This window comes from Salvelinus sp. IW2-2015, linkage group LG17 (genome assembly GCF_002910315.2).
Source record: "Salvelinus sp. IW2-2015 linkage group LG17, ASM291031v2, whole genome shotgun sequence".
Classification (NCBI taxonomy): domain Eukaryota; kingdom Metazoa; phylum Chordata; class Actinopteri; order Salmoniformes; family Salmonidae; genus Salvelinus; species Salvelinus sp. IW2-2015.
Genome location: NC_036857.1, coordinates 19,551,198 through 19,567,250, shown reverse-complemented (window position 1 = coordinate 19,567,250; position 16,053 = coordinate 19,551,198). Strand labels below are relative to the sequence as shown.

General features: G+C 45.8%; 1 protein-coding gene across 10 annotated transcripts in view; it reads left to right on the top strand.

The window, feature by feature from the left end:
- The window catches only part of LOC111977077 (ankyrin repeat and SAM domain-containing protein 1A), a 103,787-nt gene that overhangs the window by 48,579 nt on the left and 39,155 nt on the right, over positions 1–16,053 (top strand). For 8 of the 10 annotated variants that reach the window (XM_070447938.1, XM_070447941.1, XM_070447935.1 and 5 more), the window contains 2 exons: positions 1,467–1,584; positions 11,663–12,177. In XM_070447938.1, coding sequence (XP_070304039.1) covers positions 1,467–1,584; positions 11,663–12,177 — 633 coding nt within the window. The remainder of the gene's footprint in view (positions 1–1,466; positions 1,585–11,662; positions 12,178–16,053) is intronic. The other 2 variants (XM_070447936.1, XM_070447934.1) reach the window with 1 other exon arrangement.

Here is a 16,053-nt window from a genome sequence, read left to right as displayed (position 1 = left end):
GTTGATGAGTCAACTGTCAGAAAGAGACTGTACAAACTTGGCCTACATGGGAGGTCAGGAAGGAAGAAGCCTCTGCTATCAAAAAAGAACATCAAGACAAGACTGATGTTTGCCAGACAACACCTGGGTAAAGACCAAACTACTGGAACAATGTGCTCTGGACAGATGAGTCAAAGGTGGAGTCGTTTGGCAGCAATGTCAGACGCCATTTGTTGTTTGTTGAAGACAAACACTGCCTTTTGAACAGAAGAACCTCATACCYACCGTAAAGCATGGAGGCGGTGGCTTTATGTTTTGGGGCTGCCTGAGGGCCAACTTGGAATCATTTAGTCAACCATGAATTCCATATTGTACCAGAGAATTCTTGAGGAGAATGTGAGGCCATCTGTCAAAAAAGCTGAACCGTACATGGATCTTGCATCAGGACAATGATCCAAAACACATAAGCAAAGCTACAACAGAATGTCTCAAAAAGATGAAATGGAGGGTTATGGAATGGCCGAGTCAAAGCCAAGATCTCAATCCTGTCAATGCTGTGGGGGGACTTGAAGTGGGCCGTGAAAGCAAGAAATCCCTCCAACATGACAGTTGAAGCAGTACTGTAAAGAAGAGTGGGAAATTCCTCCCAGTCGATATACTGTAAGACTGATAGACAGTTACAAGAAACGGCTACATGAAGTTATTTCAGGCAAAGGGGGCAACACCAGCTATTGAAGCTAGGGGTGTACTCATTTTTTCCTCACTATGGAATTGCATATCTGTCGATTTTTGATGTATAAATTATTGCAAAGTTTAATATTTCAGTTTAATTTGTTTAATTAGGTTACCTTTCTGTCAATAGTGTTGAAGTGAAGATTACATGTCCATCTGTCAAAATATTTACAAAAAAATACAACTTTCCAGGGGGTGTACTTACTTTTTCACGTGACTGTACATTTAAAGTAAGAATACCCGCTTTCATACATTTATGCCTTAACATTCCATGTATCATGTACTCATAATCATCATCAATGTTAACGGCTATACTACAGCCATTCATTTTCACATACATTTTTTCCGTACATGCTCTACAGATACAATTACTTTCTCTAAGCTGGCCATGATATCCACATCTCAAAGCTCCAGTATTCTCTAAACATCAGGAAGGCTCACGATACAATATCAGCAACAATCCTTGTCCTTGTACTTTCAGCTGACTGAGGCCAATATTATTAACAGATACCGTTTGAACGTTGAATCAAACATTCAAGTCTAAGATCCTTAGCACAAACAGATGCTGGCAGGATCATGTGTTTACCATCCTTGGTCCTTCGGTCGGACGTCAGTATTCTGCATAATCACACGATGCTATTGAATGTAAACGCAACACTTCACTCACTGTGCTGGCAGCGGTGAGTGTGGTGGTGGTTTTAGTTGTAATTGACAGCTGTCACTGTGCCCATCATCTCTCCACTGGTTTCCTCCAGCAGCGGAAGCCCACTGCCCCTAGTGACCTCCGACCTTCAGGCCAGACGGGCGACAACCTGAAGCTCCCCGGACCTCCTGTGGTTGGGCCGGGACGGACGGGCCTCGGCCTCACTGGTGGTGAGTTACACCCTCCACATGCTCTACCTGCTGGACGCCAGGGACCTGGCGTGGGAGGTTTGTTTCTAAGCTCCACATTGACACTGTGAGGCCTTGAACCACAGTGCCTCAAAACCGAATCTTACAGAAGTAATTGCTCACAGCTATACCCCAGTTAGAGCTCCCGGGTCATGAGCAAATCTGTGCTCTCGGACTCTGAGGAGCCAAAGGAGAGAGGCAAGTTGCTTGAGGAACAAGCCTGACTTTGCCAAATATAATCCATGCATGTCGCTCTAACTGTAATGTGAGAAATGTATTAGCATCTGACTGCAGCGTGAGATTGGTCTGGTTGGATTAGTGCTGCCTGGAAATTCCAGAGGCTCAGCAGCTCTGGGTCTGGWTTATGCTTGTTTAGAACAGGTTGATTGACATTCAATGGCAAGCCAGCTGCAGAAAACTAGTTTGGTCTGTCACATGGGACAGAATGCATGATCATATTTTACCATATTCCTATCTAAGAACCCCCAGCCTACTTACTTTAATACAGTACTAGTAAACCAGCACAAGATGATGGGACAATTTCTCTCATTCTCTTACCTCTAGTTCTTTGTTTATCTTGCTGCGTTCTCCTGTTCTCTCACACCATAGAAGACTCATGCATGTCCAAGCAGGCAATAATCATACACACAACACAGACACATACCGACACATAGCTACTAAGCATGCTGTTTCTGTGAAAGAGATGTGTGCTGTTTGGGGACTKTAATTGAAACAGAAGTGGGCCCAGTCCCTCTCCATTTCCATCTGAAAGCAGCTGCCTCTCAGGGATGGGAATTAGGGCTCTGCTCACGCTCCCTGCTACTCTCAGCCCCCTCCCGTCACGTCTCTCCCCCTCCACATTGTGTGTGTGTGTGTGTGTGTGTGTGTAGACTGTTCTCTCTGCCACCACACGGCAAGCGGTACCGGAGCTCCAAGTCTAGGTCCAAAAGGCTCCTTTAACAGCTTATACCCCCAATCCAAAAGACTGCTGAACAGTTAATCAAATGTCTACCTGGACTATTTACATTGACCCCCTTTTTTAGGCTGCTGCTACTCACTGTTTATTATCTATGCATAGTCACTTTACCCCTACATACATGTACATATTTCCTCCATTATCTCGACTAACCTGTACCCCTGCACATTGATTCGGTACCGGTACCCCCTGTATTTAGCCTTGTTATTGTTATTTATTGTTACTTTTTTAAACTTTTGTTTATTTTTGTATTTTTTAAAGCATTATAGTACTTTCTTGAAAAAAACTGCATCGTTGGTTAAGGGCTTCTAAGTCAGCATTTCGTGGTAAGATCATGTTGTATTCAGCGCATGTGACAAATACGATTTGATTTGTATGATGGAGACATGCTATGTCAGCAACAGAGACGGATCAGAGCACCTGTCYCACACTTTGCCTTCCTCAGCAGGAAGGAATCTCAGAAGATGTCCAATAGATTCCACATGCTTCCTGTTTCACAGGCATCTTAGCATGCATAGTGCATTATGCTTGGTAAGATTTCACATACCCCATAGTGATAAAGTTATCTGCCATAGTCATAACAATATCCTATGACTATCAACCCATACATGAGAGGCTAGCATCACTAGATAGATATGCTATGTTCTTAGGGCATATCTATGTTGCTAGTGAAAACCACATACAGTGCATTAGGAAGGTATTCAGACCACTTTACTTTTTCCACATTTTATTGTTAGACTTATTCTAAAATGGATTAAATAGTTTTCCCCCCTCAATATACACACAATACCCCATAATGACAAAGCAAAAACAGGTTTTTAAAAATAAAACTGAAATATCACATTTACATTAGTATTCAGACCCTTTACTCAGTACTTTGTTGAAGCGATTACAGCATTGAGTCTTCTTGGGTATGACGCTACAAACTACCATACCCTTGTCTGTACAATATGCCCTGACTCTATCCTACCACGCCCAGAAATCTGCTCCTTTTATTCTCTGTTCACAAAGAACTAGACGACCAGTTCTTATAGCCTTTAGCTGTACCCTCATCCTACCCCTCCTCTGTTCCTCTGGTGATGTAGAGGTTAACCCAGGCCCTGTGTGTCCCCAGGCGCTCTCATGCGCTCTCATTTGTTGACTTCTGCAACCGTAAAAGCCTTGGGTTCATGTATGTTAGCATCAGAAGCCTCCTCCCTAAGTTTGCCTTATTCACTGCTTTAGCACACTCCGCCAACCCTAATGTCCTAGCKGTGTCTGAATCCTGGCTTAGGAAGGCCACCAAAAATTCTGAAATTTCCATCCCCAATTACAACATTTTCCGTCAAGACAGAACTGCTAAAGGGGGCAGAATTGCAATCTACTGTAGAGACAGCTTGCAGAGTTCTGTCATACTATCCAGGTCTAAGCCCAAACAGTTCAAGCTTCTACTTTTAAAGATCCATCTCTCCAGAATTACGTCCCTCACTGTTGCAGGTTGTTATAGACCGCCCTCAGCTCCCAGCTGTGCCTTGGACACCATATGTGAATTGATTGCCCCCCATCTATCGTCAGTTCGTACTGCTAGGTGACCTAAATTGGGATATGCTTAACACCCCTGCTGTCCTACAATCTAAGCTAGATGCCCTCAATCTCACACAAATTATCAAGGAACCTACCAGGTACAACCCAAAATCCATAAACATGGGCACCCTCATAGATCTCATCTTGACCAACTTGCCCTCTAAATACACCTCTGCTGTTTTCAACCAGGATCTCAGCGATCACTGCCTGATTGCCTGCGTCCGTTATGGGTCCGCGGTCAAACGACCACCGCTCATCACTGTCAAACGCTCCCTAAAACACTTCAGCGAGCAGGCCTTTCTAATCGACCTGGCCCGGGTATCCTGGAAGAATATTGACCTCATTCCGTCAGTAGAGGATGCCTGGTTGTTCTTTAAAAATGCTTTCCTTAGCATCTTAAATAAGCATGCCCCTTTCAAAAAATGTAGAACTAAGAACAGATATAGCCCTTGGTTCACTCCAGATTAGACTGCCCTTGACCAGCACAAAAACACCCTGTGGTGTACTGCACTAGCTTTGAATAGTCCCCGCGATATTCAACTTTTCAGGGAAGTCAGGAACCAGAACACACAGTCAGTTAGGAAAGCAAAAGGCAAAGCTTTTTCAAACAAGAAATTTGCATCCTGGCAGCACTAATTCCAAGTCCATGCGAGAATAAGAGTACAGCTCCTCCCAGGCTGCCCCACCATTGCAGCTGACGGAAGAATCACTGATCCCATGGAAATCTCACGACTAAGTCGCAGAATTTCAAATAAGCATTTTCTATCGTCTGGCCATGCTTACCAACCGTGGCCTACCCCAACCCTGCGCAACCAACTCTTACACCCCCCGCAGCAAACTGGCCCAAGCCCCCCCCCCCCCCCTCTCTCCTCACCAATCTAGACAGCGTGAGTTCTAAAAGAGCTGCAAAATCTGGATCCTTACAAATCAGCTGGGCTAGACAATCTGGACCCTCTCTTCCTAAAACTATCCGCCCCCATTGTTGCTCTTGCTGCGTGTGATTTCTTTTGATTTACCTCTACTCAGACGACACCATTCTGTATACATCTGGCCCTTCTTTGGACACTGTGTTAACAAACCTCCAAATGAGCTTCAACGCCATGCAACACTCCTTCCGTGGCCTCCAACTGCTCTTAAATGCTAGTAAAATGAAATGCGTGCCCTTCAACTGCAGGCACCCGCCCGCCTAGCATCACTACTCTGGACGGTTCTGACTTAGAATATGTGGACAACCATAAATACCTAGGTGTCTGGCTAGATCCTTCCAGACTCACATTAAGCATCTTCAATCCAAAAATAAATCTAGAATCGGCTTCCTATTTTGCAATAAAGCCTCATTCACTCATGCTGCCAAACATACCCTCGTAAAACTGACTATCCTGCCGATCCTTGACTTCGGCGATGTCATTTACAAAATAGACTCCAACACTACTCAGCAAACTGGATGCWGTCTATCACAGTGCCATCCGTTTCGTCACCAAGCCCCATATACTACCCACCTCTGTGACCTGTATGCTCTCGTTGGCTGGTCCTCGCTACATATTCGTCGCCAAACCCACTGGCTCCAGGTCATCTATAAGTCTTTGCTAGGTAAAGCCCTGCCTTATCTCAGCTCACTGGTCAYCATAGCAACACCCACCCGTAGCACGTGCTCCAGCAGGTATATTTCACTGGTCATCCCCAAAGCCAACACTTCCTTTGGCCACCTTTCCTTCCAGTTCTCTGCTGCCAATGATTGGTACGAATTGCAAAAATCACTGAAGTTGGAGACACTCCTCCATCACTAACTTTAAGCGTCAGCTGTCAGAGCAGCTTACCGATCGCTGCAGCTGTACACAGCACATCTGTAAATAGCCCATCCATCCAACTACCTACCTCATTCCCATTTTTGTTTTTGTGTTTCTGCTCATTTGCATATGATTATTTCTACTTGCACATCCTCATCTGCACATATATCACTCCAGTGTAAATTGCTAAATTGTAATTACTTCGTCACTATTGGCCTATTTATTGCCTTACCTCCTTACTTCCTTTGCAGACACTGTGTACAGATTTTTCAATTGTTATTATTGGCTGTATGTTTGTTTATCCCATGTGTAACTCTGTGTTGTTTTTGTCGCATTGCTTTGCTTTATCTTGGCCGGGTCGCAGTTGTAAATGAGAACTTGTTCTCAACTGGGCTACCTGGTTAAATAAAGGTGAAATATAKWTTTTTTCAATAAATAAAATGAGGTGCCTTTTGGCTAACTCCAAGCGGGCTGTCATGTGCCTTTTACTGAGGAGTGGCTTAAGTCTGGCCACTCTACCATAAAGGCCTGATTGGTGGAGTGCTGAAGAGATGGTTGTCCTTCTGGAAGGTTCTCCCATCTCCACAGAGGAACTCTGGAGCTCTGTCGGAGTGACCATCGGGTTCTTGGTCACCTCCCTGACCAAGGCCCTTCTCCCTTGATTGCTCCGTTTGGCCGGCAGCCAGCTCTAAGAAGGGTGCGTCCAACTTCTTCATTTAACAATGATTGATGCCACTGTGTTCTTGGGGACCTTTCAATGCTGCAGAATTTTTTGGTACCCTCCAGATCTATGCCCTGACACAATCCTGTCTCGGAGCTCTACGGATAATCCTTAAATAGCACAGGTGTGTGCTTTTCCGAGTCTATCCAGTCAATTGAATTCACAAAGTGGACTCCAATCAATGTAGAAACAGCTCAATGATGATCAATGGAAACAGGATGCCCTGAGCTCATTTCAAGTCTCATAGCAAAGGGTCTTGTATTATGTAAATAAGGTATTTATTTCTGTTTTATTTCTTTTTTCTTTATTAGCAAACATTTCTAAAACCTGTTTTCGGTTTGTCATTATGGGGTATTGTGTGTACATTTACTTTAGTCATTTAGCAGACGCTCTTATCCAGAGCGACTTACAAATTGGTGCATTCACCTTATGATATCCAGTGGACAACCACTTTACAATAGTGCATCTAACTCTTTTAAGGGGGGGTTAGAGGATTACTTTATCCTATCCTAGGTATTCCTTAAAGAGGTGGGGTTTCAGGTGTTCCGGAAGGTGGTGATTGACTCCGCTGACCTGGTGTCGTGAGGGAGTTTGTTCCACCATTGGGGTGCAGAGCAGCGAACAGTTTTGACTGGCTGCGCGGAACTGTACTTCCTAGAGGTAGGGAGCGAGCAGGCCAGAGGTGGATGAACGCAGTGCCTTGTTTGGGTGTAGGCCTGATCAGAGCCTGAAGGTACGGAGGTGCCGTTCCCCTCACAGCTCCGTAGGCAAGCACCATGGTCTTGTAGCGGATGCGAGCTTCAACTGGAAGCCAGTGGAGAGAGGCGGAGGAGGCGGGGTGAGTGAGAGAACTTGGGAAGGTTGACACCAGACGGGCTGCGGCGTTCTGGATGAGTTGTAGGGTTTAATGGCACAGGCAGGGAGCCCAGCCAACAGCGAGTTGCAGTAATCCAGACGGGAGATGACAAGTGCCTGGATTAGGTCTCCCGGGTGGCGCAGTGGTCTAGGGCACTGCATCGCAGTGCTAGCTGCGCCACCAGAGTCTCTGGTTACGCCCAGGCTCTGTCGCAGCCGGCCGCAACCGGGAGGTCCGTGGGGCGACGCACAATTGGCATAGCGTCGTCCGGTGTTAGGGAGGGTTGGCCGGTAGGGATATCCTTGTCTCAGTATGTAAAATGTAATAAATTGTATGCACTCTACTGTAAGTCGCTCTGGATAAGAGCGTCTGCTAAATGACTAAAATGTCAAATGTAAATTAGGACCTGCGCCGCTTCCTGTGTGAGGCAGGGTCGTACTCTGCGAAGTGTAGAGCATGAACCTACAGGAACGGGTCACCGCCTTGATGTTAGTTGAGAACGACAGGGTGTTGCCAGGATCACGCCAAGGTTAGCACTCTGGGAGGAGGACACATGGAGTTGTCAACCGTGATGGCGAGATCATGGAACGGGCAGTCCTTCCCGGGAGGAGAGCAGCTCTGTCTTGCCGAGGTTCAGCTTGAGGTGGTGATCCGTCATCCACACTGATATGTCTGCCAGACATGCAGAGTGCGATTCGCCACCTGGTTATCAGAAGGGGGAAAGGAGAAGATTAATTGTGTGTCGTCTGCATAGCAATGATAGGAGGACCATGTGAGGTTATGACAGAGCCAAGTGACTTGGTGTATAGCGAGAATAGGAGAGGGCCTAGGACAGAGCCCTGGGGGACACCAGTGGTGAGAGCACGTGGTGCGGAGACAGATTCTCGCCACGCCACCTGGTAGGAGCGACCTGTCAGGTAGGACGCAATCCAAGCGTGGGCCGCGCCGGAGATGCCCAACTCGGAGAGGGTGGAGAGGAGATCTGATGGTTCACAGTATCAAAGGCAGCCGATAGGTCTAGAAGGATGAGAGCAGAGGAGAGAGAGTTAGCTTTAGCAGTGCGGAGCGCCTCCGTGACACAGAGAAGAGCAGTCTCAGTTGAATGACTAGTCTTGAAACCTGATGATTTGGTCAAGAAGGTCATTCTGAGAGAGATAGCAGGAGAGCTGGCCAAGGACGGCACGTTCAAGAGTTTTGGAGAGAAAAGAAAGAAGGGATACTGGTCTGTAGTTGTTGACATCGGAGGGATCGAGTGTAGGTTTTTTCAGAAGGGGTGCAACTCTCGCTCTCTTGAAGACGATTGAGGGAAAAATAGTAATTTAATCAATTTTACAATAAGGCTGTAACGTAACAAAATATGGAAAAAGTCAAGGGGTCTGAATACTTTCTGAATGCACTGTATCTGTTTATCGATTTCTACCTGCTGTGGGGACCTGTGGAGAGTAGCCTCTCTGGCCTTGCACTTGGCCAATTGTGAATGACTGGAATTCGGGTGTTCTCCAGAACACACAGACTAGTGAATTTATCTGTCATATGTCACACAATGGATAGTTTACATCAACAATGRCCATTTATAAGGTATTCACCTTCTCGGTCTCTGTCACATAATTATACACATYCATACATAAAAGTTGCCCCTTAACCAATAACCCCAATGGAATCATTTGTTTTCTTCCATTAGGATTGAAGTTAGAATATCAATAGTTTTGCCTCTAGTTCTAAATTGAATTATAACATATGACATACAGAGCTAAGTATGCTCTCCAATCTGAGTAACGAAAAGCAATTTCCCCAGGGCCTGGAAATAAATGGACTTTGGGCCTGCGACATCAAACATAGCAGTAACTGTAGACTTAGCATGACATCACTTTTAAAACTCTCAGCTCACAAGGCCAAATTAAACACACACACACACATGTTCTGTAACCAGTGACCTCATCCCTCCATAAAAGCAGTCTAAATATCCGTTTGTCTTTCATTAGGGGTTACTGTGACTGGCTCATTGTTTCCAGCCCCCGTCAGACCGTTGAATCTTGGGTAGGATAGTAGTCTGGGTCCTGGGGGTTTAAGGAAAGGCTTCCTAGAGCTGGGACAATAAACCGAAAAATGATCGACACCGACCGTACCGATCACTTATCGCAGGCATTTTGCTGATATTGTTCATGACGATAAGTAGCCTGTACTAGAAAAATGTGAAGTTTGAAATGTAATAAGTTCTCTAATATGGGTGATTTGTTTATCTGGTACAATTGATGGCTACAACCATCAAACTAGTAGTAGTAGGTTAAAGGATAATAAAATAAACTGTGGTGCACATTCATTTTACAAACGTATCATTCTATTTATCGATACTGCATCAATTCAGGCATTTTATCACAATTTATAAGGAGTTTTGGCCATATCGCCCAGCTCAGCACAGTGGAGTATTGTTGAAGGGAGCCATAGCGATTCGCTCATTGGGCGTTCACTCTCTCCAGCTTCCAAGGACAGGGTGGGTGTTTGGCTGTGGTCTCTCCATATGTTTATACACCCACACTGCCACACATATCTTTCCTAATTGAGTAGTAGGCAGCTGAGCGTAGATGGGCACAGGGCGTTGGTACTCTGCCTCACTGCAATCGGCCTGTAAGCTAAACAGTGCATATAGATCATAGTGTACCAGCTCCTAGTTGAACTGTATTCATCAACACCCAGCTGACTTACAGGGGGGAGTAACTGTTACTGTTTCCCCTGGACAGATATTAATCTCTAACGCAACAGCTCTTTATACAGTTTAATAAATCCCTTTGATAGGTGTTTGAATGACAATGGTATTGGCAACCCTATGTCCTGTTGAGAGAGAATGCTTGGTGTAACTGCAGTCCCGATCTATCTGTCCTCTGTTCTGACGGAAAAACTAAAACAGAGCGACTGGATCACTGCCCCGCTGTTACGTCACTGACACTGTCCCAGTTTCCCTGTCACCAAACACCACGACCCTCTCACCCTGAATGTCAGAGTGGCAGTGAGAACACACACACATACACCCAGGGCAGTACGGCACAGAGCAGCCCCCCACCCTACTCCAACACACAAACACTTACCATGTATCAGACTCCGAAGCCTAATCAGAATTTGGTACAAAGAGTCAGACTTTCGAGTGGATCGAGTGATCCCAGAGTTTCCATTCTAGTGGAATGGGCTAGTCAGTCCAGTGTGGGGCTAGTCAGTCCAGTGTGGGGCTAGTCAGTCCAGTGTGGGGCTAGTCAGTCTAGTGTGGGGCTAGTCAGTCATACAGCTACAGCTTTGTCTCAACATAGCTCCGGCTCATGAAGTACTAGCTAGCAGGGAGGTACAGAGGGGGGAGCTTGACAGGCAGAAGGGGAACAGAGGCACAACCTGGCTCAACTCTCATCCTGTGATTTGATGGCGGAAAAACAGGCTTGGGTGGCAGTAGCTCCTTGGAGAGAGAGTGAGAGAGAGAACCTGTTTTTGTAAGGTAAAAAGTTAATTGTTTTCAACTGAATCAGCTGTACAGAATATGTAAGCAGGGATTGTTTTCATACTATAGCTCAAGGCGGAGGAAGTACGTTCTGTTTGTTCTCATGTTTGTCTGTGTTTTAGTGTGTGTTTTAGTGTGTGTGTGTGTGTGTGTGCTCGCACGCACAGTATATGCAGTATGCTTGTTGTCTTGCTCATATCCTGTTTCTTCCTCTGCTGATTTTCTTATGGGATTCCTCAGTGCTGTATCATTTCTGTGGAACCTGACCTCATACAGGGGCTGCTGCTGGTTAGCTCATAGGGATTGAGAGACGGAGAGAGACAGGGATGAAAAGAGTGAATGAACTGCCGAGCATTGAGTAATGTAAAAATCTTCCAAGCACCCAGAGAGATGTCAGATGGCTGAAAGCTGGGATTGGAATTCTGTAACTCTCCAAGTGCTTCGGACAGCATTCTCTAGATCCGCCTCTCCCTCTTTCCCTCTCTCTCATGCCCGTTTGAAAACAATCACCGATCTGTTTCTGGGGCTGTGTGGGCGTTGTTCCTATTAGCCCTGCTAGATATCTCCCCTCAGTCTCAGTCCGGCCTCCTGCCTGCTCGGGTGCACCACTCCTTACTCCCTGCTTCCTCTTCTTTAGTCTCTCCACCTAACTCTTTCTCTCCTCTCTACTCTCCAGATAACTCCTTGCTCGGCCAGGACCTGGTCGCAGTACCTGAAGTGTTCACAGGCCTCCTGCACGGATCCTCGCCCGTCTTTGACTGTCGGGAGGAGTCCATCAGCAGCCTGCCAGGTGGAGTACTGACACAGTCCAGCCAAGGSCAACAGCCGGCGCCAGCTCCAACAGCACCCACCAAAGCAACAGAAGCTCTGCCTCCTCCAAACAATCCAATCAACATGTCTGCCGTCCTGACAGACTGTGACCCCAAAGCTATCTATGCCACCGTGTCCAAGGGGGAGCCCAGGGACAGAGACAGGGACATTGGGTCTGGGGCTGTGCCTGCTGGCAGGATGCGCCCCCCTGGGGATTTGAAGCTGGCTCGCAGCTTTTCCAAGTCGGACTCAGACCTGCTGGTGTCGCCGCCTAGCGAGGAGGAGGGAGGGCTGGGCAGCCGCAGTGAGTCCGTCTCGAACTGCAACGCAGCCAAAAAGAGGCTGGAGAAGTCGCCCTCGTTCGCCTCTGAATGGGACGAGGTAAGAGCGCAGCCTCACTGTTAGTTTGTTAGATGTTATTATATGGCTGTTGCTGTTGATACAGTTACATGCCCTCTACCATAGAAAGAACTCAAGCCCACCAGCACTATAGGCCAGGAATCAAGGGGGAATTCTATACCATAGTGTCTGAAGTGACTCTAGACCTCATCATGGAGTTTCCAGATAGAGTTGAAGGGGTTAAGCTGTATTTAGCTGCTGTATTTAGCTACCGTCAGGAACATTAGGCATGCATGAGTGATATCCACACAAATCCCTCTCTTTAGCCAAGTTAGCTCTCCTTCATGAAATCATTCATATCTGCCATTTCCTGCCTGAAAACTGCATAATAACCCTGCTGGAATAGGAACCCAGCCCGGTCTATCACTGCAGTAAGTCATCCTGTCGGTGAGAAGATCATTTTCTTGATTTTATATATCCAGCCATTCAGAACTGAAATAGCCTGTCAGAGGGGCAGATAACGAAGAATAAAGAGCCGGGGAGAGAAAGAGAGAGATTAGAAGTGACGAAAAGATGCGGATAAAAACTGAGGAAGAGCGGAAAAAGTAACAGGATAGGCCTAGACAAAAGGTCGGAAAGTGAGAGGAGGAGAGGGCAGGGCCATTGAGCTGCAGCTCTATCCTCCATTCAGGACTGACCCCGGCTCCTCGGGTTGCCATGGCGTTACACTCCAACCTAACCTGAGTTCCCCTGGAGATGGACACACTGTTTATTGAGCTGCCTGGAATACACACACTCTTTCCATTCAGTATTCTAAAATAGAGCCATTTACAATAATTGTTATTGTTATTATTTACAACAAATTGTAAATGCATGTAACTGCACCATTATGGCATTTAGAGATGCAATCTGCATGGATCGTTGAATCCACCTTACACTTCCCTCTATTTAGTGATTCAGTATTTAAATTCATTGCAAACTGTCAATGTAACGGCTCCAAATGACTCTATTCCCCTATTTTGTCTGTGGCAGAATTATGCCATGATGCATCTGTGATGCCAGGCAGAGAGAGTAAGCCAGGGGCTCAAGTAGCAGCCTCTACACAGTGACCAGATCACGTTGCTCTGCGGTCAGTTGGTGTTCCTTTACACAACTCTAGAGGTGGGGTCGATATCTCGGCTCATCTTTTCTGTGGTTAGTATGCAGGTGGCCGGTGCAGAGCCTGCCTGTGTGCCCGACCTTGAGTGTCCTGCACAGCAGTAGACTTTTATAATGAACAAAAATATAAACACAACATGTAATGTGTTGGTCCCATCTTTCATGAGCTGAATTAAAAAATCCCGGAAATYTTCCATATGCACAAAAAAGCGTCGTCAAGGTCATTCAGAMGTCACCTAGTAGATGCGGCGTTTTCCAATATCGAGTTACTTCAGTTGACTAACAAGCCTTGTATGCTCTCTCAAAGTTAACAGTCCATTAGAAGATGCGTGGAATGAACTTTGTCCCATTAGCTCAAAGTGTTCTGTCATTCCAGTCACCTCCAGCAGGCTGTATTACGATTATCACTAAGGTTCTTCTTCCTGTAGTGTAGAGCAGTCAGGCCCAAGTGGGTAATGGTCACCAGACTGAAACAGCTTGCTGCTTGAATCTTTAGTTCCCCAGCTGAAACCTTCAGCAATATGAGACTACTGTATAGCCTCCTGATAATACTGTAGCTGCTGTGGCTAGCCTACATTATGAGTGAGACAYGAGTCGGATCAGACACTACGCTGTAATTACCCACCGTTTGATTAACACCTCACCTCATAGGTGTGGAGCTGGGAGATATCATGTGGTCTTTCCAAGAGGCAGGCTGTGAATTAAGTCATATTAAACCTGGGTGGCAGTGATGTAATGTACTTAAGTATAAATACTTTAAAGTACTACTTAAGGAGGTTTTTGGGGTATCTGTACTTTACTATGTATATTTTTTACAACTTTTACTTCACTACATTCCGAAAGAAAAATGTACTTTTTACTCCATATATTTTCCATGGCACCCAAAAGTACTCATTACATTTTGAATGCTTAGCATTACATGAAAATGGTCTAATTCACACACTTATCAAGAGAACATCCCTGGTCATCCCTACTGCCTCTGATCTTGTGGACTCACTAAACGCATGCTTAGTTTGTAAATGATGTCTGAGTGTTGGAGTGTGCCCCTGGCTATCTGTAAATGATGTCTGAGTGTTGGAGTGTGCCCCTGGCTATCTGTAAAAAGAGAAAGGTGCCGTTTGGTTTGCAATGATTTGTACTTTTACTTTTGATACTTACGTATATTTACTTTTACTCAAATACGACAATTGGGTACTTTTTCCACCACTGCTAGGTGGTGATAGGAGGACGCCTCGTTTAGGTTCTCTGTCCTATTGAATGCCCTGATCTGTTTTGAGTTATTGTACCACCTTTTAAGTAGTGGCGTCTTTGGATATCTGTCTTTGACACTTTTCATGTCAAGGTTACCAAAGATCTTAGTTCCTACAGAACCTGACGTGTCCCAGGCAGGCAACACCCATCYTTGCCTTCTTGCTTGTGTATGCACAGGCTCCCTGTCACTCTCTCTGTCAACCCCTCAMCCTGCAGTCTGTCAGCTGGTCAGATAGGATCTCTCTTTGTGGTGTGGCAGCCCGAAGAGCTGTTGACAGTTTGCCACACTGTTGACAGTTTGCTCAACCACATAATGCAGAAGCTCTGAGCTGCAGTGTTCAAGATAACAGCTCAGTGCTGCTTTTCAACGCATCACACGGATTAGCATGTAGCCTATGCAAGTTATTTTATGTGGCAAGAAATAATTCATTTTTTTTGCATTTTTGATGTCCTCGTCTTCATGATTATTCATTTACTTTTTAAGTCTATTGAATAGTTAATCAATTTTTCTTTCACTAGGAGTGGGTGGACTATTACTAGGGCTGCGGTTCTCTGTCACCCAGGAAGGGTTGCCCTGGGTTTCAGTACACCTGACACATTACCTATTCTACAGTTTTCTTTGAAAGTGTGCCTAGATGAAAAAGTGAGACATTTTTTTTTGAAAGAGAAGAATATTAAAAATCCTGCAGTACTCTTCAACCTATTGTAGTCCCAGAGGAGCTGGGTTAATATTAATGAGCTCTGAATCTCAGAGATCATTGCTCTGGAGAACTGAAGCACACAGACTGTGCCTCTCATATGTTTCTCCTTTCAAGAAAACATCAGTCAGGAAAGTACATTGCACCACACCGTTCATGGAAAATGCATTGCAAATGAAAGCAGCAGGCAGGCAATCTAACAAAGGTTGGTTGTTTTAGAAGCTTCCTTGCCCTTTTGTTTAGTATTTTTACAAGTTTGTGAATAGCCTATCCTCTGAAAGTAGGGCACTTTTTCTTCCCCTTTTCTCTATTGCTGTTTCCTTCCGTCTCTCTCTGTTGCTGTGCGAATGAGAGAAGCAGCCCGGCTAACGGGTGCAGGCGGCCATCTTGCTGGTCACGGCTGGCTGCTCTGGAACACTCTACTGAGCTGTGTGACAGCGTGTGGGCGAGGGGTCCCAGGACACCAAAAAAGCTATTTCTTTGTGTGTCTGGGTCTGCTAACTCTTCCTTTTGTTACACCCTCTTCTCTTTCTCACACTCACACTCACATACGCACACACACACACAACTATAGCCTGCCTCTACTTGCGAGGAGACAAGGAGATTTGACTTGCATGAGGTCTTGGCCTACGTGCCTGCATTTAAGGGTGCGTGTGTCTGTTATGCTGTGTGTGTCAGGGTGTGTGTCAGGGTGGGTGTCAGGGTGGGTGTGTGTGTGTCAGGGTGGGTGGGTGTGTGTGCTTGTGTTTAAGGCGCATGCTAATGCAGGTTTGTCTCGGTCTTGGGATCAGATTGAACATGACAATCCAGG